The sequence below is a fragment of the Vigna unguiculata genome, chromosome 6 (genome assembly GCF_037176805.1).
Source record: "Vigna unguiculata cultivar grain cowpea cultivar isolate G323 ecotype 2 chromosome 6, ASM3717680v1, whole genome shotgun sequence".
Classification (NCBI taxonomy): domain Eukaryota; kingdom Viridiplantae; phylum Streptophyta; class Magnoliopsida; order Fabales; family Fabaceae; genus Vigna; species Vigna unguiculata.
Window position 1 is genome coordinate 1,918,014 of NC_140797.1, and position 21,223 is coordinate 1,939,236.

At 35.8% G+C, this 21,223-nt stretch overlaps 2 protein-coding genes across 2 annotated transcripts; both read left to right on the forward strand.

Annotated features, from left to right (window-relative positions):
- Window positions 1-3,401: 3,401 nt before the first annotated feature.
- Window positions 3,402-4,965, forward strand: LOC114187754 (uncharacterized). Its single transcript, XM_028076104.2, has 2 exons — window positions 3,402-3,643; window positions 3,753-4,965. Exons 1-2 carry the CDS (start codon window positions 3,402-3,404, stop codon window positions 4,963-4,965), a joined length of 1,455 nt encoding a protein of 484 aa, XP_027931905.2.
- A 2,718-nt stretch (window positions 4,966-7,683) lies between these two features.
- On the forward strand, window positions 7,684-8,229 carry LOC146885375 (uncharacterized). The gene is made up of 2 exons (XM_085674669.1): window positions 7,684-7,728; window positions 7,828-8,229. Exons 1-2 carry the CDS (start codon window positions 7,684-7,686, stop codon window positions 8,227-8,229), a joined length of 447 nt encoding a protein of 148 aa, XP_085530795.1.
- Window positions 8,230-21,223: the final 12,994 nt, after the last annotated feature.

Consider the following 21,223-nt stretch of genomic DNA (forward strand, 5'->3'; position numbering starts at 1 on the left):
TGAACAAAAAAAAATAATACTACCACAAGCTGACACGTGGCACTAGCATTGATACGTGACACAACTGTGACTTGACACGTGGACCATTTTTTTGAAATTAAAAAAATTTAAAAAAAATTTAAAAAAAGTTTAAAAAAATTTAAAAAAAAAATTAAAAAGGAATCAAAAAAAAACAAGGAGCTGACACGTGGCATGTACTGTTCAAAAACGTTAACTATTTAAACACCTTTAGTGAAAAGGACCAAATTGACCATAATTTAACGAAAATGAGGACCTAATTGAACATAAAACCAAAATAGGGTCCAAATTGAATAAAATCAACAAAAATAGGGACCAAATGTATATTTAGGTTTTTTTTATCACTAACAAATACGTTGTGTTTGAATATGAAAATTTTCGACCAAAATTAGTTAGGATTTTTTTTTATCATTTTCTATTGAAAATATTTTCCAATCAACATTGATAAAAGAAAAAGTTGGCAAAAACTCTCAATCATCGATATCGTAAAAATAACTTTGATTGGTGTTACTTTAAATAATTGTATTCGGCATCAAGTGAAAAGAATATCGGTTAAAGTCAATCGAGTAAAGTTTTACAAAAATCAATAAAATAAATTAATAAACTTTGACCGAAAAATAACATTAACCAAGATCAATGGTAACAACATAGAAAATCTTGTTTTAAGAATAACAATATTTTAAATAATGATATCCTATTATTATTTTAATAATAAAAAGGTTTCTGTAAAAAATAATTTCATAAAAAGATTCCATTACTTAAAAATATTTCATCCCTCTAGAAACACTTTTTTAGGAGTTCTCTCCCTTCTCCCTATAGTATCTTACTATATATTAATCTGTTTGACGATCAAAGATCATTAGGATGATGTTGGTGGCGAGTTCTCTAACCTTGTCCTATTAGTTTCCTCATTTGAGTAAGTGGATTTTCTACTCATTTCTTGGTCAATTGTCATTATGTCTACATGTGATCAATCTTGAATCGCATGTGACTTCTTAGTTTTTCAGATGAATCTTCGTTGATCAACAGTTCCGATGATGTTTCCTGATCGTGTTTATGTTTCTATTGGGTTGAGTTGTGAGTTTCGTGAGCGAAAAGGGGATTTTGGAACTCTTTAGGTCATTTGAGTCATGTACAGGTAAGGGAAGCTAATTAGACTGTTTAGAACATGTGAAATTGTTTAATTGATGGATTGCATGACTGAATTGGATTTTTGGTTTGTAAAATTGAGTGGTTTTGTGTTGATTTGTGTGTATGAATCGATATGTTAATTGTAATGTGAATTACTTAGAAATGTTGTGAAACTAATGTGTTCTGTTAGTTCAAATTCCACTAATGTTAATGATGAAATAAGATTTTGTATGCAAACTGATATTTGTGAAGATCCTTAGGCCGTATGGTGTGGTTGAGACTGCAAAATTCTACAGAATTATTGTTTTGCAAAATTATGCAAACTCGCTGGACGAGCAAATTTTCGCTGGGCGAATTATGAACCAAGGATACCTTTGATTTGGGACTCGCTAGGCGAATTCCAAAACAGAGATACCTCTGATTTGGGAGTCGCTGAGCGAATAATTCTCGCTGGGTGAATTCCAAAACAGTGATACCCCTGATTTGGGAGTCGTTGGGCGAGTATTTCTTGCCAGAGGAATTATTCAAGATTTATTTCCTTGGACTCCCAACGAAACACTCGTTGAGCCAACAACTTGGTCATTGGTCGAAATGTGTGTTTTGCCCAATGAGAGGATGTGTTTGTTGGGCAAGTGTCTTAGGTTCTGCACACTTATCAGTTAAATTGAATAGAATGATTGATATGTTTTCTACACATGATTAATGAAAATAAGTCGATTTTACTAGTGTTTATGAGAGCATGGAATGAGATGTGAATCATACAATTTCAAGGAGAAATTCTAGGTGGAAGTAGTTATTAGTGTATGCATTGGCATAAGGATTCTTTATGGTGATATCCTTTCTCTAATAACCGCTCATACTCAAATAGAGTAGAGTAAGTTATGTCGTGAAGAAATGTAGGAAGTCTTAGCCACTTGACTTGATCAGGTCCTAGCTGCGAAGGGGACTTACTAATGTGATCCCAACAAGGCTTATAGCTTAGGCCAACGTCAAGGCCCATTCCATGGCCCACATGCACCTCAATGCCCAAGTCCAATCAAAGGTCCAATAACAAGAGACATGGCAAGACATAAAATTAGACTTTATTGTTGGGCCCATTGTTTAGGCCATGATTTAAAAATAAATTGTAATATTACTAGAAGTAGTTTTGGGTCAAAATTGATCTAGCTTTTGCAATTGGGTTCATTCAAGCCCAGTTACAAAAATCTAGACCAAGTTTGCATCTAGCCTTAGCCATGAGTTGCACATTTAGCACATGTCTTAAATGAGGAAAGTGTGACATGCCACATGGCATGTGATCCACTTTTTGTGGATCTTAGATCTAGATCTAGATCTAAACACATGTGCTTCACATGGCCACCTTGCATTTGCTTTTCATTTAGTCTTGTATTTGGTTTTCATTTTCGGATATGCTCTCTACTATAAATGAGAGACTCCACACTCTTTGTAAGGTTACTCTTGAAATTGCTAATAGAATGCTTATGTTGAGATCACTCCACTCTTATATTATTTTGAGAGCACCTAAGCTAGGGGTTTCCAACATTTCCTCTAGCCACCTTCCACTAGTCTAGTTTCTAGTCTAGTCTTCTTTCACCACTCCAAATTCCATTCCTACAAGCTAATATTTGTAACTGATTGCTCTACAAATAAGAATTTTACTCCCATGGTTAGGGGACAAATTGTTTTTTTACCAAAGCAAGTCTTAAGCTAGGGTTAAAAATATTTCTTTCGTTTTGCTTTTGGTTAAGAATTATCTGGCACTTTTCTTGACCATAATATTGGCGCCCACCGTGGGGTACGGTAAAACTCGATATTGACTCCACTTCAACAGACAAAAGGCAAAGATCGTTAGAAGTAGTGACAATGAACAGGAACAAAAAAGCAGCACAAGAAGCACCAACAGGCAGCAGATTATGCAGAGCATTATGGAACTACGACAGCAGAATGAAGAAATAAAGCTGAAAGCGGAGGAAGATCAAACGCAGTTAGAAAAAGAAAGGGAAGAAGCTCGCAAGAAGGCTGAAGAGGATCTTCAACTCCTCCGAGACTAGGTGCTGGGAGAAAGAGAACGTCTTCAAAAAGAAGCTGAGGAAACACATCAGCGATTAGAAGAGGCTCTCCAACAACAAGAACTGTTGAGGAAATCAAATGAGGAGATGCGGAGTAGAATAGACGCAACCAGGATCGGTTATTGAGATACTAGTCGTCTAACCACTGATGTGAATGAAGTCCACCTGTTATCAAAGGAGATCATGGATGAACTGATCCCCCAAAACTTTGTGATTCCCAAGATCACACCTTTCTCGGGAAATTTGGACCCTGAATTGCACCTGGAGACATTTCAAGCGCGAATGCTAATTTCAGGTGGAACTGACGCGATACGATGTAAGATGTTCGTAGGCACGTTAACGGAGATCGCCCTCAAGTGGTTCAGTATTATTCCCAATGCCACAATCAAATTGTTTGCTGAATTCTCACGCGCATTCTTGGAAAGGTTATCGACCAATAAGGCTAAACCCTTGGAGATGGCAGACATGTTTGACATACGTCATAATATGGAAGAGTCACTGAAACAATTTCTCAATCGATTTTTTCCATATCAGAATGAAGATAGTGGATCCGAATGAAGGATTGCTTGTGAAAGCCTTTGTAAAGGAGCTTCATGCTAGCCCTTTTAGTGAATCACTATATCGGATTTCGCCAAAAACTCTAATGGAGATTCGGCAAAGGGCAGCAGTGGAGATCGAAATTGAGGAAGCTTTGCGACACAAAAGATCGGGAGATAAGAGGCTATTGATCAATAATGAGAATGAAAGAACTGTTAGGCCATTCAGAAAAGAAAGAACTCCTCCTCGGAAAATGCTAGATAGGAAATTTGTTTCCTATTTAGCACAAAAAAGAAATGAGCTTCATAGGGTTCGGAGGATGCCCACTCTTAAGGTTGCTCCGTCTGAGGTACTAGAATATGTTGAGATAACTAAGCACTTACGTTATCCTAGTAATACAGGAAAGATTCTCAACTCTCGACCGAACTCTTGGTGCAGATTTCATCAGGTTGGGGGACATGATACAGATTCTTGTTATACTTTGGCTAATCAATTATCTACTTTACTGGATAGGGGGTTAATGAAAAAATATGTCAAGATAAACATTAAAGAAAAGCCTATTCTGTCCTCGGCAACCGAGCTCCATGAAGAACCTATTCTGGGAGATTTCAATATAATTGCGGGAGGATTCGCTAGAGGTGGACAAACTAGTTTAGCTCGAAAGAGATATGTGAGGAGTATTATGACGACAACTAAAATTGAACGACCAAAGAAAGTCCCTGATAATATGTTCTTAAGCGAAGATTTAAAAGGAGTAGTACCCCATGAAGATGATCTGATAGTGTTATTTGTCATTACAATGGGAAGGAATGTTCTTAGGGTCTTGGTGGATAAGGGGAGTTTGGCAAATGTGATCTTTTGGAATGCCTTTGTAGGGTTGCAAATTCCCATCGATCATCTACAACCCTTTGATGGGGTGCTCGTTGGGTTCTCGGGAGATCAGGTGGAGGTCAGAGGATATGTGGATTTGTGGACAACTTTCAGAGACAAAGAGGTTACTAAAACAATTTTTGTAAGATATATCCTTGTAAACGCTCCACTTTCATATAATTTGTTGTTAGGCGGACCTTCTACCAACAAATTGGGGGCCGTGATATCTACTGTTCATCTAAAGATGAAATTCCCTACGGATGATGGGATGGTAGTTACAATGGCAGTGAATCAAGAAATAGATCGTAAATGTTATGAAGATAGTCTCAAGGCGAGGTGAAAGGTCACTTACATTGTGACTACGACAGGGGCACCTGTCGAATCTGAAATGGATCCTAGATTGGTGCATCCAGAAAGGAGACATCGGCCTGTGGGAGAGGTGAAAGAGATATTAATAGAGGGTAGAAAACTGAAGATAGGGGGAGATTTGAAGTTAGACCAAGAGCAAAGGATCACATAAGTATTAAAGAATAATCTTTCTTCATTTGCCTGGACTACTTCAGATATGGTGGGGATAGATCCTGATTTTTTATGTCATAGGCTCAATATAAATCCCTCGGCCAAACCCAAGGTTCAAAGACATAGACGATTTTAAGTGGGGAACGTGCTTAAGCTGTTGCAGAGGAGGTATAGAAACTCTTAAAAGCAGCTCATATAAGGGAGATTTAGTATCCTACATGGCTAGCAAATGTAGTAATGGTCAAAAAATCGAACGTCAAATGGAGGATGTGTGTTGATTTCACTGATTTGAATAATGCATGTCTGAAGGATTCTTATCCTTTGCCTAACATAGATGCATTGGTGGATAGTGCGTCAGGTTGCGCTTTGCTGAGTTTTCTTGATGCTTATTCAAAATATAATCAGATAAAGATGCATTCACAGGATGAAGACAAGACCGCATTCATGGGGGAAACTTCAAATTATTGTTATAAAGTGATGCCATTTGAGCTAAAGAATGCAGGGCCACTTATCAGAGGTTAATGGATTGAATATTGGTGTCAGTGATGGGACGTAATGTACAAGCCTATGTGGATGACATGGTAGTGACCTCGGTAGAAGAAAGGCAAGATCAAGAAGATTTGGCAGAATTATTTGTTACCATCAACAAATATCAACTCAAACTGAATCCTGAGAAATGTGTTTTTGGTGTGAAAGTTGAAAAGTTTTTAGGATTTTTACTTACTAAGAGAGGGATAGAGGCTAATCTAGACAAATGTCAAGCTATTATAAATATGAGGAGTCCGAGCAATGTGAAAGAGGTGTAGAGGTTAAAAGGAAGAATGGCGACACTATCTCGTTTTCTTGCTAAAAGTGGAGATAAGGGTTTTCCATATTTTCAATGTTTGCGAAAAAAATGATAAATTTTAATGGACTAATCAATGTGAAGAAGCTTTTCAGAAATTAAAGGAATACTTGAGTAAGCCTCTAGTGTTGTGCAAACTAGAAAGGAATAGTGATTTGACGTTATACATCTCGATTACCGAATAAGCGGTCAACTTGGTATTAGTACGAGAATCAAGGGAAGAACAAAAGCCAGTATATTTTATAAGTAAGGTACTTCATGAGGCTGAGGTACGATATCCGATGATAGAAAAAGCTGCATTGGCTATAGTTGTGTCAACACGACGTTTGAGGTATTATTTTCAAAATCATCACATAAAGGTGATGACAGACCTACCTATTAGGTATATATTACAAAAGCCTGATATATCAGGCAGATTGGTCAAATGGGCGATAGGACTCTCGGAATATGGCTTACAGTATGAGTCTAGAGGACCGATTACAGCTTAATTTTTGGTTGACTTTTTAGTAGAACTTTCTGATCCGATTAGCGATCGTCAAAGTGGAGAATGGTCATGGATTTTATCTATGGATGGGGCTTCTAACTTAAAGGGAAGTGGAGCTGGGGTAGTGTTGGAGGGACCTGAAGGGGTTTTGATTGACCAATCATTGAGGTTTGCATTTAAGGCTAGCAACAATCAAGCAGAGTATAGGCTTTAATAGCTGGTATGTTTTTAGCTAAAGAGATGGGGGTTTCCAAGTTGCTGGTCAAAAGTGACTCTACGTTAGTGGCAGGACAAGTAAAAGGCGAGTTTCAAGCTAGAGATCCATAGTTAGCCAGGTATTTGGAGGTTGTTCAGGCCATAGCAAAGAATTTTATGGTTTTTGAGTTTGTGCATGTACCCAGGGAGCAAAATTGTCGAGTAGATTTGTTATCAAAATTAGCGAGTTTCACAAAGCCAGGTCAGCACAAGTCGGTGATAAGGAAACATTGATGTCCCCTCATGTGGATGTACGAGAAAAGCATCAGATTATGGAGATTCAAACAGCTCAGGAATCCTGGATGACACCGATAAAGATGTATCTTCCTGATAATCAATTACCTAGTGATGTAGAGGAGGCAAAGTGAATAAAGAGGAACTCGAGTCGATATACGTTGATTGATGGCAATTTGTTTAGGTATGGCTTTTCTCATCCTTTGTTAATTTGTGTGGATGTGAGGGAGGCTGCTCGGATTATGACCGAGTTGTATGAAGGATTATGTGCAAGTCATATTGGTGGAAGGGCATTAATATTAAGAATTGTGTGTGGAGGATTTTTCTGGCCAATTATGAAGCATGATTGTATGGAGTATGTAAGGAAGTGTGAGCAATGTCAGAAACATGCTGATTAGAGTAATGCGCCACCTAAGGTATTACATTCCATTAATACACCATGGTCGTTTCATACTTGGGGGATAGATATTTTGGGTCCATTTCCTAGGGGAGTAAGGCAACTTAAGTTCTTGATTGTTGTTGTTGAGTATTTCACAAAATGGATTGAAGTTGAGCCCGTGGTTCTGATTTCGGGAAACAAAGTTAGAGATTTTATTTGGAAGAATATAATATGTAGGTTTGGTGTTCCTCAGCGTATTATTTCAGATAATGGGACTCAATTTACGTGTTCACAGGTAAGACAATTATGCGATGAAATCGGGATTAAATAGGTTTTTTCCTCTATGGAACATCCTCAGACAAATGGTCAAGCAGAGGCAGCTAACAAGGTAATACTTAGTGGAGTGAAATAGAGGTTGGTAACAGCAAAAGGAGAATGGCCGAATGAGATACACTGAGTATTGTGCGCCTATCATACCACTCCTCAGTCATCCACAAGTGAAACTCCTTTTAGCTTGGTGTATGGTATGGATGTTGTGATACTTGTGGAAGTTGCTGAAAATACCGAGAGGGTCAGATCATTTGTGGCTACAGCTTCTAAGACTAGACTTCGTGCAAATCTCGACACCATTGAGGATGTTAGGGAACTAGCTCGGATTTCGGGAGAGGCAATTAAGAGAAGATTAGAAAGAAAGTATAAAACCAAGGTGGTACCTAGAAGTTTTCAAGAAGAGGACTTGGTGTTAAGAAAAGCCCAGCTGATTCAGGTAGATAACAAATTAGCACCGAAATGGACTGGACCCTACCATGTCAAAGAGGTATTGGGAGAAGGAGCATATAAGTTGGAAACATTGGATGGCAAAGAGATACCACGAACATGGAATGCATAAAATTTGCGTTTTTATTTTAGTTAAAAAGGTGACATTGTTTTTTATTCTTTAAGTTATTTGTACTTTGCTTTTATATAAATCATTAGTTATTTGATGTTAAAAAGAGCCTTCGTGTTCTATTCCAAGCCGAGTTGCTTGATGAAGAGCCTTCATGTTCTATTCCAAGCCGAGTTGCTTGATGAAGAGCCTTTGTATTCTATTCCAAGCTGAATTGCTTGATGAAGAGCCTTCGTGTTCTATTCTAGGCCGAGCTGCTTGATGAAGAGCCTTCGTGTTCTATTCCAAGCCGAGTTGCTTGATGAAGAGCCTTCGTGTTCTATTCCAAGCTGAGTTGCTTGATGAAGAGCCTTTGTGTTCTATTCCAAGCCGAGTTGCTTGATGAAGAGCCTTCGTGTTCTATTTCAAGCTGAAGTGCTTGATGAAGAATTTTCATGTTCTATTCCATGTTGAGAGCTCCGTGTGTGACCGAGGGTGTAGAGTATTTTAAATCAAATTAAGTATTAAGGGATGAGAGCTTGCTGTGTGACCGAGGGTGTAGAGTATTTTAAATCAAATTAAGTATTAAGGGTTGAGAGCTCGGTGCGTGACGAGTGTGTAGAGTATTTTAAATCAAATAAAGTATTAAGGGTTGAGAGCTCGGTGCGTGACCGAGTGTGTAGAGTATTTTAAATCAAATTAAGTATTAAGAATTGAGAGCTCGGTGCATGACCGAGTGTGTAGAGTATTTTAATCAAATTAAGCATTAAGAATTGAGAGCTCAATGCGTGACCGAGTGTGTAGAGTATTTTAAAATCAAATTAAGTATTAAGAATTGAGAGCTTAGTGTGTGATCGAGTGTTTTAAATTAAATTGTGTTAAGAATTGAGAGTTTGGTGTGCGATCGATTATGAGGGGTGAGTATATAAGGATGTTAAGCATGATAGGCGGTGGTGTTGAGTAATGAGATCAAGGGAAGCGTGGGAAGTAGTGGTAAAAAGTATAATGAAGATAAAATTTTTTGAAGAAACGAGATAAGGTAGTAATTAATAGATAGTCGGTTTTAAGTAAATAAACATTCAAAATGGAACAAAAATAAATAAAGAGGTTCAGAGTACAAGCCAACTAGAAAGGTAAAATTGCAAAAAGTCTAAGTTAATAAAAGGTTTTTAATCCTCGGTCTCCATAAGTCACCCATCAACAATGGATTTGGAGATGTCTGCTTGAGATAAATCAGCATCGGGACAAAGGATGCAGACTTGGTCAAGCGCTAGTTGAAAGCCTTTGTTGAGAGAGGAACCGATCTAATCTTTAAGAACCTTTTAATTGTTAAGTAGATCTTTTTCTTTGGAAATCCAGGATTTTCTTGCGGTTTCGAGGTCTTTCAGTTGGGTGTTCATATCAAACAGCTGTTCATCTCTTTCTTTCACTTGGGACTTCAGCTCGGCCACCTCGGTGACCAGGCGAGAGATCTCAGCTCGAGAGGAGTCAAGTGACTTTTCTTTCTGTTCTAGATCCTTCGTTTTCTGAGCAGAGAGGTTGTTAAATTGCTTCATTAACATAAAAGTATACGTTTGGCCTTATTAAGATTGGCTAAAGCGCTTTCATGAAGAGTTTTGAGGTCTTGGGTTTTCAGGAGATCAACATCATGGCGAAGGAGGTTGTCTTTTCGACTGTGTTGAGAATGTAGGAATTGGGGATGCCAAAACCTTATTTATATGTCATCCACTGTTTGTGGGGGAGCAAGTTGGGCTTGGGAAATAGAATTTTGAGAGGTAGCCTTGACTATTTTCTTTCCTCGGGATTTAAATTTCTGGGTCAAGGGCTCGGGATCGGGTTCAGATACCTCTTCATGGACCTCAGTGTGAGGAAGAAGTACTGAGGGGCTGGCACCAAGTGTGGTGGTTTTTTGTTTTTTCAATTGTCGAGCTCGTTTCAGCATATCCTCTTGTGACATCGCCATTAAGCTCTTTGTGAAAACAAGAATTAAAAGGTTAAAGAAGGCAGAAACATAAAATTGGAAGGAAATTAGAAGTAAAAGTATGTACCGATCAAAAGTATCCACTACTCGGAATTCGAGCTCTAAAAGTTTTTGAGTATCAAAAATAATATCCAGTTGTTCTAGCATCAGGCAGTCTCTTTTCTCGGAAGGATCCAGGTCGCCTAACTGTCGAGGGGTTTGTAAATTTGGGGATTAACACCAATATAAGGGAAAGCCTTCTAAGAGGGAAGGATTATGATCGGGAGCTACTATTTTTGCAAAGACCCCCTTAAAACCCTTGTAGAATGAGTTGAATGGAGTCAATAAGCCTCAGCCACTGACCCCACTAAGGGATGCCCACAGTTGCTTGGGTGGGGCTCTTAACTCGAAGAAATAAAGGAACATGTTGGCCGAGGGCGTAATGCCGAAGTGAGTGCATATCACTTGGAAGGCACGGATGAAGGCCCAACTGTTGGGGTGTAGCTGACAAGGGGGTACGTTTAAGGTTGTGAGGAGTTCTTTCTCAAAGGTGTTAAAGGGGAGTCTTAACCCTAATTTTTCAAACAAAGTAAGGTACATATAGTTGAATTTCTGTGGGGGTAGTGGAAACAAAATACCATCTCTACAAATAGGTTCATCATTGTCGCAAGTAGTAATAGCTACGTCAGCTTTGTTACTTTTGCACAAGGTTTGATGGCGTCTAAACGCCCTAATTCTAGTCAAGGTGGTCATGGAGGAGGTTTCCCTTTGCAAAGCCAGAGGAACCCAAGAGTAAAGGGAGTCGTAATAGGTAGACATTGTGTGCGATGAAAAAATAGGGCATATGGTAGAGGATTTTTCTCAGAATAAGTTAGGAGCAAACATGGGGAAAAATAGCAGTCACAGTACTTAACAACTAACAAAAGCAAGGGCATTCGACAATCAGCAAAGGCGAAGACAATCAACAGAAAAAAATTGATGGAGGTATATCAATAAACAATAAAACAAAGTAATTACAAAAATCAAAATGAAGTAAGAGAAAGGAGAGAAGGGGTACTTGGAGAAGAAAATGTCGCAAAGGAAATGGAAGCAACGAGGAAGAAGCAGAAGGGTCGTGGGAAGTGGGAAGTTGAATAGTTGTTTTAGGGTTATACGTTAAGGAGATAAAAGAGGGAAGAAGGTTATGCAGATCATGATTTGAAAAGAAGTCGTCTGATGGTTGACATGTGGCAGGGGGTAGTTGAGAAACAATGATGATTGTATGGGAAGTGGTGAAAGATAGTTGGTGATAAGACAACTTCTGGGTTCCTCGTTCTTAAGAAGAAGAAGCTCAAAAGTTGGAGAGCTATCTACCAGTCTGGAAGGAGCGGTTCGTCATCCTACCGGATAGGTGGAGAATATTCTCGCCCATAAACCGAGTACATAGAGATTATTATCTTGGAATACATGAATTGTGTATGGATTGGGGGACTGATGCAATATGGCATGAAGATGAGTTGGAAGAGAACGACATGAAGATGAGTTGAAAGGGATCGGTGTGAGGACGAGATCGTATATGTTCAATATAAATTTGAGGCTTTCGTAGAGGATTTAGGATATGATTTCAAGGTAAGAAATATCCGATATTCGGGAGAGATCTGAATTTTGGAAGATTTGAGGAATATCTTTAATATTCGAGTGATTACTTTGAGGGTGGTTTTTTTTGTTGCTATTTTGTGGGGATATTTTAGATTATCTTTAAGTATTATGTAGTATCTACAAGCTAATATTTTTAACTGATTGCTCTATAAATAAGATTTTTACTCCCATGGTCAAGGACAAATTGTTTTTTTACCTAAGCAAGTCTTAAGCTAGGGTTAAAAATATTTCTTTCTTTTTGTTTTTGGTTAAGAATTATCTGGCATTTTTCTTGACCAGAATAGAAACATACTTGGAACTTTGGATTTTTTTTCCTGTATTGAGAGAGTGTAAGCTTCGATCGTAAGGATTGATTGTTCATCTGTAAGCGGAGATTGAGCATAGATCGATCATCTTCTCATGACTTGCATATGTAAAAAGTTTCTTGTGAGTATTGCGGAGGCAAGATCTGCTACATTGTTAGAAGTATTATCGTTCTCCTTCTCGTCTTGGTCGTTGGGGTTTTTTTTTCTATTCCTCACGGTGGTAAGTTTCTTATGGTAAGTGTGGTTGGGATCTCGTTTACCGAGCCCCACGGTGGGTGCCAATGTCCCGGTCTAGAAAAAAGTGTAAAATAACCTTTAATCGAAACAAAAAGAAAGAAATAATTTAACCTTAGTTTAAAGACTTGCTTAGGCCAAAATAAATTTGTCCCTTGACGATTGGAGTAACATTCTTATTTATAGAAGGTAAATCAGTTACAAATATTATAGATATACATAATTAATTAAGCATAATAATAGCCTTAGAGATAATCTAAAATATTCCTCTAAATAACAACTAGAATATTTCCCTAAATAATAACTAAATTACCTTCTTTTAAATATTTTCTTAACCAAAATAATCACTTTATATAATCTAAAATTCTATCTTCACGTGCACCATCTCCTCAATCCTAGCTTCTTACAGAGAGATCGGTCTTAGGGTGACATCCTCGTAAATCTTGAACCATCAACCAGCTACCCTAAGGGGCGTCGGTCCTAGGAAGACATCCTTCTGGTTTTTTACAATGACCTCATCTATATGGAGACATCTTTCTGGATTCCTGCAATGACCTCGACTTTGTGGAGACATCCTTTTATATTCATGCAATGACCTTAACTCTGTGGAGACATCCTTCTGGATTTCTACAATGACCTCGGCTTTGTGGAGACATCCTTCTAGATTCCTACAATGACCTCGACTCTATGGAGATGTGGTTTTTTACTTGAATTTTCGCCTTATTCCTTGGCCTATTGAATACCACGGTTTATTGGAGATCTTCTCCATCCAGGAGGGCACAATTCTCAATTTAAGTATTTAATAGCATAAATCTTTTATTTACTAGGTAATATAAAAAATTTATCTCCTCTACTCTATTATTATTAACTTTTGTTTCATTTGAAGAAATCTTTTATTTTGCCAAAATAATTTTCGTTATTTCTCAATGTGAGATCCAGGAAATTCATAAAAATAAATAATTAAAAGAATATAAGAAATAAAAGGTTGGGACTACCTTAGGAGAGTTCTTTGATAAATCCTAGACAAGAAACAACGTGAACCTAAGTGGTTTAGAGTACTTAATTAGGCTGAAGGGACTTGGGTTCAAGTCCTGAGTATGTCATTAGTAGATTTATTTAATTTTGTTTTACTTTGCTACTATATTGTGAATGTGAAAGCATGATTTAAATCCATACGAAGGAGTAAATTGACAGGGAACATGAATTAGTTTGGTGGTTGGGCAAGAACTTGGTAGTTGGGAGGTCTTGGGTTTTGAACCTTGTGTTAAAGGAAATGGACTTTATTTATATTTTTGTTTTGCTAGGTGATGGAAAATCTGAAAAACTATAGGAATTCCATGAGAAAACAGAGGGGTGTCAGTTTAGGTGCACTAAACAAGAATAATGGTTATAAAACTTAAAAATAAATTTAATTCGTTTTTCTTTTAATTTATTAAATTGGGCTGAGTTGGGGAGGGGGAAAGGAGTGTGTGAGAAGGCCAAGAGTGAGAGTGAGTGATAGCAAAGGAAAACAGAGAAGAGATTGGGAATTTTCGTGGTCTAGAGGGAGTGAGTGAGGGTTGAAGGAATTGAAGAAGATACCTATAGAGGGGGCCTGGAACAACAAGCACAATTCATTAAATTTCAATTGGAGCGAGGATCAGAGGTAAGGGGGGCTAAACCTTCTTTTTGTTATTGTTTGACTGTGTTCAAATTAAGATTTCAAAGTGATTATGGGATGGTAAATTTGTGAAATTTACTTTTTGAGTTAGATTATTTGTGTTAAGGGAAACTGAATTTGTTTCTTTTCTCTTTTGTGGTTTGATGCAATGATTCTTGTTGTTTGCTCTTTGTATGAATACATTCAAAATGTTTGAATATCTTTTATTTTCTGTGTGAACCGGTAAGAGGAGTTATTGTGATTTTATATGGTGATACTGGTGTAGTTTTACTGCACTTTTTGTCAATAAGATACCTACTCCATATTTCGTATGGTTTTTTTTAGATTTCGTATTGTTGGTTCAAATATTGTTGGGCGTAAAGGAGCTACCATATTTTTTTCTGGAATGGGTTTCGTTATTAAAGTTTAAAAGCATATTGCCATGAGAAGATTGGTAATTTGGTTTTATTCTCGGGTTATTACGAATAGATTTACGAGTGGGTTCTTATCAATAAACGTGCAGAATTGATGTGTTATTGTGTTGTTATTTTTATTTTGTTTCTTTTCCATTTTTTTATGAAAAGATACAAAAGGGGATTTTTCTTTAGGGGTTGGGACATTTAAGTTTTATGTTCCGAGGCCGTGAAGATTCTAATGAAATGGGGAATTGCTTTTAACATGGCAGATTGAATACACCTTAATATTTAAGTAATATTATTCTAGTTTACCAATGTTTCCTTTGTGGCTGGAGTTTTGGGTAAAAGATGTACAATAAACTCATTTGATTGGATGGTAAATGGTGATTGTTTTCTGAGTTGATGTGTGGCCAAATAGATTGCAGTGGCGTTATTATAAGTATAAGTGCGGATTTGGTTCTCTTTCAAAAATGTATGGTATGAATGCAAATTTTTACGGGATTAGTAATTTTCATTGGATGTCTTGGCATTATAGAGAAATTTTGGATTCTTTATATTTCATCATGTGGAAATTATTATGTGTTGTTTCATTTTAGTTAAAGATGTATTGAAACATATGGGTTGTGCTAATATTATAACCGCATTCACAATTCTAATAATTCCTTTTATTTTTTTTTATCAAAATTAAATGGAATAAGTTAATGTTCGAGAGTCCAGGGGTTATGATGTTGTGAAATAAATAAGGAAATAGTTTGAGTTTGAAGAATTATATTGGTGTTATATATGCAGCGGGCTATATATATATATATATATATATATATATATATATATATATGGAATGAGTATCCTTGAATGTTTTAAATTGTGAATTAATGCACGAATGGAATTTCTAGAAAAGTTTGGTTACGGGTAGAGATGGCAAATAAACCCGTGCCCGTGGGTATCACCCGAACCCGTCCCCGTTTTGACGGGGAATCCCCGCTTTGACTGGGTATGGGTATGGGTATGGGTAATACCCGAAATTTTCAACTGGGGATGGGGATGGGGATGGGGATATATATATACCCGCCCAAATACCCGTCCCCGCTTAAATTACTAAATTATTTATAATTTATTAAATAATCTAAAAAATATATATAAATAAATAATATATTTACACATAAAATATAATATAATATAATATAATATAATATAGTATATATACATATAAATAAAATATACTTTTTTATATATATAATATATATATATATAACATATTTCTCATTCTCTTTGTTTTTTGTTATATAACATATTGGCAATTGCTTCAGTTTTAGATCCAAGGTACAAGATGGACATGTTAGAATATTATTTTTATAAATTGTATGGTAATGATTTTGATCTGAAACTTAGTAGGATTCGTCAAATATGCTATGATTTGGTTTTGGAATATCAATCAAAAAAGAATGAAACTTCTTCTTATAGAGCTACATCATTGGAGTTGGGAAAGGATGTTGATAATGATGCGAATGAATTTTTAGAGTTTATGGCAAAAAAGAAAAAATCTAGAACTACAGTTATGAAAACAGAGTTGGATTATTACTTGGAAGAAGATAATTTGCCGGTTACACAAGAATTTGATATCCTATCATGGTGGAAAACAAATGGGTTAAAGTTTCCAACCCTTCAAGCAATTGCAAGGGATGTTTTAGCTATTCCAATAACAACTGTAGCTTCTGAATCTGCTTTTAGTACTGGTGGTCAGATATTAACTTCTCACCGTAGTCGACTTCATCATATTACTATAGAGGCTTTGATGTGTACAAGAAGTTGGATATGGAACTCAAACCATCTAGGTAAGTTACTCAAATTTATTAATATTTTTTGTTAGTATTTTTTGTGAATTCTCATCTAATATTCTACATTTGGTGTTTGTAGGTGTTAAAAAATTAAAAGGAAAAGATGTTCTCATGAGTGAAAATGAATCTGATGAAGAAGGTACATTATATTCTAGTAATTAAAATTTTCAATTTCAATTATTATATCATATCTAATTTTTCATTTTTTTTCTATGTAGGTGGATCGAATGCAAATGAAACCACTGATCATTTGTAAAATTAATAAATATTTTGGTTATTATAAAATTTTAGTAATGTGTAATTTTTTAGCTTTTATATAATTATTTGAATTTTATTTAGTTGTTATTTGATACTTTAATTTGAGATTTATACTATTATAATATTTTTCTTAATATTTGACATCATGAAAATCAAAAAGAGTATGTTATTTTAATATTGAATATTTTGATAGTATCATGATTCCGTTGGTGTGATTTTTAAATTTTTTTTATAAAAAATATTTAATTGATATATGGAACAATAAAAAAATGGGTATGGGTATGGGTATAAGAAAATACCCGTTACCCGGTGGGGATGGGGATGGGTCAAAAGTTGTATACCCATTGAGTTTGGGGATGGGGATGGGGATGAATTTTTATTATGGGGATGGGGATGGGATCATGATACCCGTACCCGCCCCGCCCCGTTGCCATCCCTAGTTACGGGGCCGTAGATTCCTTATAAGGTGTATTTAATGTTTTTTTTGGTGTAATATTTTAATTTACATGATTTTAATATTTATGTATGAATATGTGTTGCCATAGATAGCATGAGTTTTATATATATGCGTATGCTGCGGATTAGCGGGGTGACGATTATACAAAGCATATTTTGTAGAAATTTATATTATAATACTCTGAAGATTTTTGGGTTATGAAGATGATGTTTCGGATTGGCGGAGAACTTGTTTGGTTAATTGTTATATGTACACTATTTTAGCACTTTAAACCAGTAGTATCACATTACTGGTGTGGCGTCTAGCGGTGCAAATAGACCCGTTAGGCGGAAGTCACGCAATATGACAGTTTTGGCAAAATGGTAATGTGGCGCCTGGCAGCGCTGAGTGTGGCGCCAGGCGGTCAGTGAAGTTGTTCCACTTGACAATTGCCTAGGCAGTGTCGGTGTTTTATTTTCTGCTGCGGCAGGTTGTTGTGCTAACCTTTGGGCTTTAAGGACTAAGTTCTTAGTGGGTTCAGGATATGCTGGATTAGTTACGAGCGGGGAGGTTCGTAACGGAGATTTGAGATGCGTGATTGATGCGGGCGGGGAGGTCCGTATCTGTGGTACTCTTGTGTGGGGATACGAGCGGGGAGGTTCGTATGTTCCGTGCTCACACTTGAGGCTACTATGAGCGGGGAGGTTCATAGTAGGTGTTCACGCATGTTGGACTACGAGCGGGCAGGTTCATAGAGTTGGACTACGAGCGGGCAGGTTCGTAGAGTTGGACTACGGGCGGGGAGGTCCGTAGAGTTGGACCACGAGCGGGTAGGTTCGTGGGAGCATGATAATCCCTAAGGACCAAGGTTGTGAATGGATCTTTCTCATATAGGTTATGAGATTGGGGTATAATGTTATAGAAAGGTCAATAATCTAAAATTGATTAAGTTGGACTGGGTGAGGGTCAATTCTTATTATTTTATTGTTTGTATTATTTTTCTTTTCAGCTCACCCTTGCTTGTTTGTGTGTTTGTGTTTGGCGATGATCACGTGACTTGTTACGTGGGAGCAGACGTGAATTCAGGTGATCATGCTGATGCTTAGCAACAGAGCGGGGCTACCGATGGGGGATTTTCTTTATGTTATGCTTTCCTACCTTTTGTAATAGACATTATGATGTTTTATCCATTATGAACTTGTAATAAAGATGAGATAGTACGAATGGATTATAGCGAGACAAGTTTGAAATTTCCCGCGCTTGGGAATTTATTGTAATGTCTGATTTTCTTAAAGTATATTTTGTGAAAAATCAGTTTTATCTAGTAATATCCATCTGGGGTGTTACACTCAACCATTGACTATTTTTATATTTGAAAAGTTTTTTTAAATCTCTAAGGTATTTTTCATTTTATTATACTTTTAATTATACATTTATTTTCTTTTGTACGATCTCATTCAATAGTATTTCAAATTTTTTCTAAGTTACATTTCTAAGACACATTTGATAATTTTTTAATATTTTTATTTGTTGTTTATTTTTTGTAGAATACTATTTTGATATATTTTATATAAGTATTTTTTATTTTCTAATATTCATTATTAATCATATTGTAATTTGTCACTATAATTATATAAATAAATTTTATTTACTATAATATAAAAATATAATGTAATTGTCTTAAATTTTACTTTATCATCATCCAACATATATTGAAGTTCAAAAGATACAAAATCTATGTTAAAGTTTTATTATTATTAGTTTAATATCTATTTTTTTTGTGATTTTGATCAAATGATGTACTATAATTTTTATTATTAGTGTATAAAAAATATATTCATTAGAATTTAAAAAATTGGAGTAAATAGACGTTTAAAATATATTTTAATTTGAATATTCGTTTTTCTTTTATATCTTTGTAAAAATATTTTATAATTTTATCAATTAGGTTCTATTAATGTTTGCAAATTTAATAAATGTTTTGATTCTCATGAAATTTTATTTAGTATTCTAATTTGAAATGTATACAATTATAATTTCTTTCTAAATATTTGATATCCAAGAAACAACTATCCTCTTCTTAATATTGAATATTTGATATCAAAGAACAACTATCCTCTTCTTAATATCCTTTTCTTACAATACGTCTCCTTTATCGTAATTTTTTATTATTTTATAAAAATTAATTAATATTGAAAGTAAGAAAATGAGTATGGGTACTAGAATATAATCGTTGCCTAGTGGGGGTGAGACAAAATTTTAATACCATTGAGTTTGGGTATGGAGATGAGAATAAATTATTTCTATGGAGGTGGGTATGAAAGAGTGAAACTCATCCCTACCAGACCTTCTTGCCATCCTTAGTGGGAAAGAAAAAAAATGAGTGAGTTGAAACAAATAAAAGGTGGGACAAGTGTCATCTTCTGATTGGGAGTTTAGGTGGTGTCAAAAGAAAAATAAGGGAGTATTGATGTAGAAAATATCTTTTGAGCTAATAGTCCATTTTAGAAAGGAATATAAATAGAAAACATAGGTGTAGAAAGTAATATATTTTTTTATCTTTTTATTTTAGTTGTTATTATTTTTATTTCACTTGTCTTTAATTTCTCAAATAAATTAAACACATTTTAATTAATTTTTTGAAATAAACTGTATTTACTTGGAAAAAATTGAGTGTTGACACCTATTACCCATTGTTAGGGCTAATTTAGTTCTTGGAGCTACTTGGTTACCAACTTTGGAACCTCATATTTTCCATTATAGGAATATGACATTGAAATATCAATTGGCAAATCAATTTGTGATATTATAGAGGAGAGACATGGACATCCATCTCTAGCATAGTTTAATCAATATAGGAAGATGTGCAATATGCATGATATAGCAGAAAGTTTCACTATGCAACTTCAACACCCAGATGTAAAGAAGGTTCATTGGGCAAAGTTGTCCACTGTTGTGGTACCCAAATTGGTTGTTTTGATGTATACTTATGAAGATGTTTTTGTCCCTAAGGGGTTAGCACCTAAAGGATCCCATGATTATCATATCCCCTTGATGAATGGTACTAGACTTGTTAAAGTCAGGCCCTACAGGTATCCACTAAGTTAGAAACACCAAATTGATACAATGGTGCAAAATATGTTAGAAGAGGGGATTATTGTACCCAGCACAAGCCATTTTTCCTCTCTAATCATTCTCCTCAATAAAAAAGATGGAACATGCAGATTTTGTACTAGCTATCAAGTCCTTAATGTTTTTACAATTGAGGACAATTTTGTTATTTCCACAGTTGATTAATTGGTAGATGAATTATGTGGTGCTCAAATCTTGATGAACCTAGCGAACATGTATAAATCCGCCTTTACAAATGCCCCTGCAACGTTTCAAAGTTTGATGAATGAAGTATTCAAAGGACTCTTAATGAAATTTGTCCTTGTTTTTTTCGAAGACATACTTATCTATAGCCCCTATTAGTCTACACATTTGCATTATTTACAAGTAGTTCTTCAAATACTTCAACAACATCAATTGTTTGCCAAGCTATCAAAATATTTTTTTGGATTACAAAAGGTCAACATCAATTCTCACCTAGAGGAGTGTTCATGGATCAAGGGAAGGTACAAGCAGTCACACAATGACATATTAACCTCAAGCGATTGAGAGTTTTTTGAAGACTTTTCGAGTATTATAGAAGATTTACAAAGGGTTATGCTTATATAGTAGCACCTCTTAAAGATCTTTTAAGGAAGGGAAATTTTCATCATGGTCCTATTAATATGTCTGCTTTTCAAGCTCTAAAGGATGCAATTAAACAAGCACATATACTTGCCTTACCTGATTTTTCCAAGCCATTTGTGTTGGAAACAAACGCTTTTGGAAATGGAATAGGAGCTGTTATCAGTTAGCAAAATCATCCCATTACATTCTTTTCAAAAAAATTGACACCTCAAATGCAACAATTAGTCTACGTAGAGTTTTATGCAATAACAAAGGCTAATGCTAAATTTAGGCACCATATGATAAGCCACAAATTTGTCATCAAAACAGACCAAAAGAGCTTGAAAAGTTTCATAGAACAAGCTCTACAAAACCCAAAACACCAAGCATTGTTGCATAAGTTACTTGGTTATGACTTTATTGTTGAGTACAAACCAGGAAAAGATAACTTAGTTGTTGATGCATTATTTTGTTGCTTCTTCATGGCATGGTCTCAACTAGACATGTGAAAGTGAGCCAATCCGACTCACACGGATTGGCTCACCACGACTCGGGTTGAAAATGAGTAAACCCAACCCGA

What these genes read in the sequence shown, in the direction of transcription:
- LOC146885375 (XM_085674669.1), top strand. Translation starts at nt 7,684, where the DNA reads ATGGAACATCCTCAGACAAATGGTCAAGCAGAGGCAGCTAACAAG. An exon ending in AAGCAGAGGCAGCTAACAAG is followed by an intron (nt 7,729 to 7,827) that starts GTAATACTTAGT and finishes ACCACTCCTCAG; the next exon opens with TCATCCACAAGTGAAACTCC.
- LOC114187754 (XM_028076104.2), top strand. Translation starts at nt 3,402, where the DNA reads ATGGATGAACTGATCCCCCAAAACTTTGTGATTCCCAAGATCACACCT. An exon ending in TCACGCGCATTCTTGGAAAG is followed by an intron (nt 3,644 to 3,752) that starts GTTATCGACCAA and finishes TTTCCATATCAG; the next exon opens with AATGAAGATAGTGGATCCGA.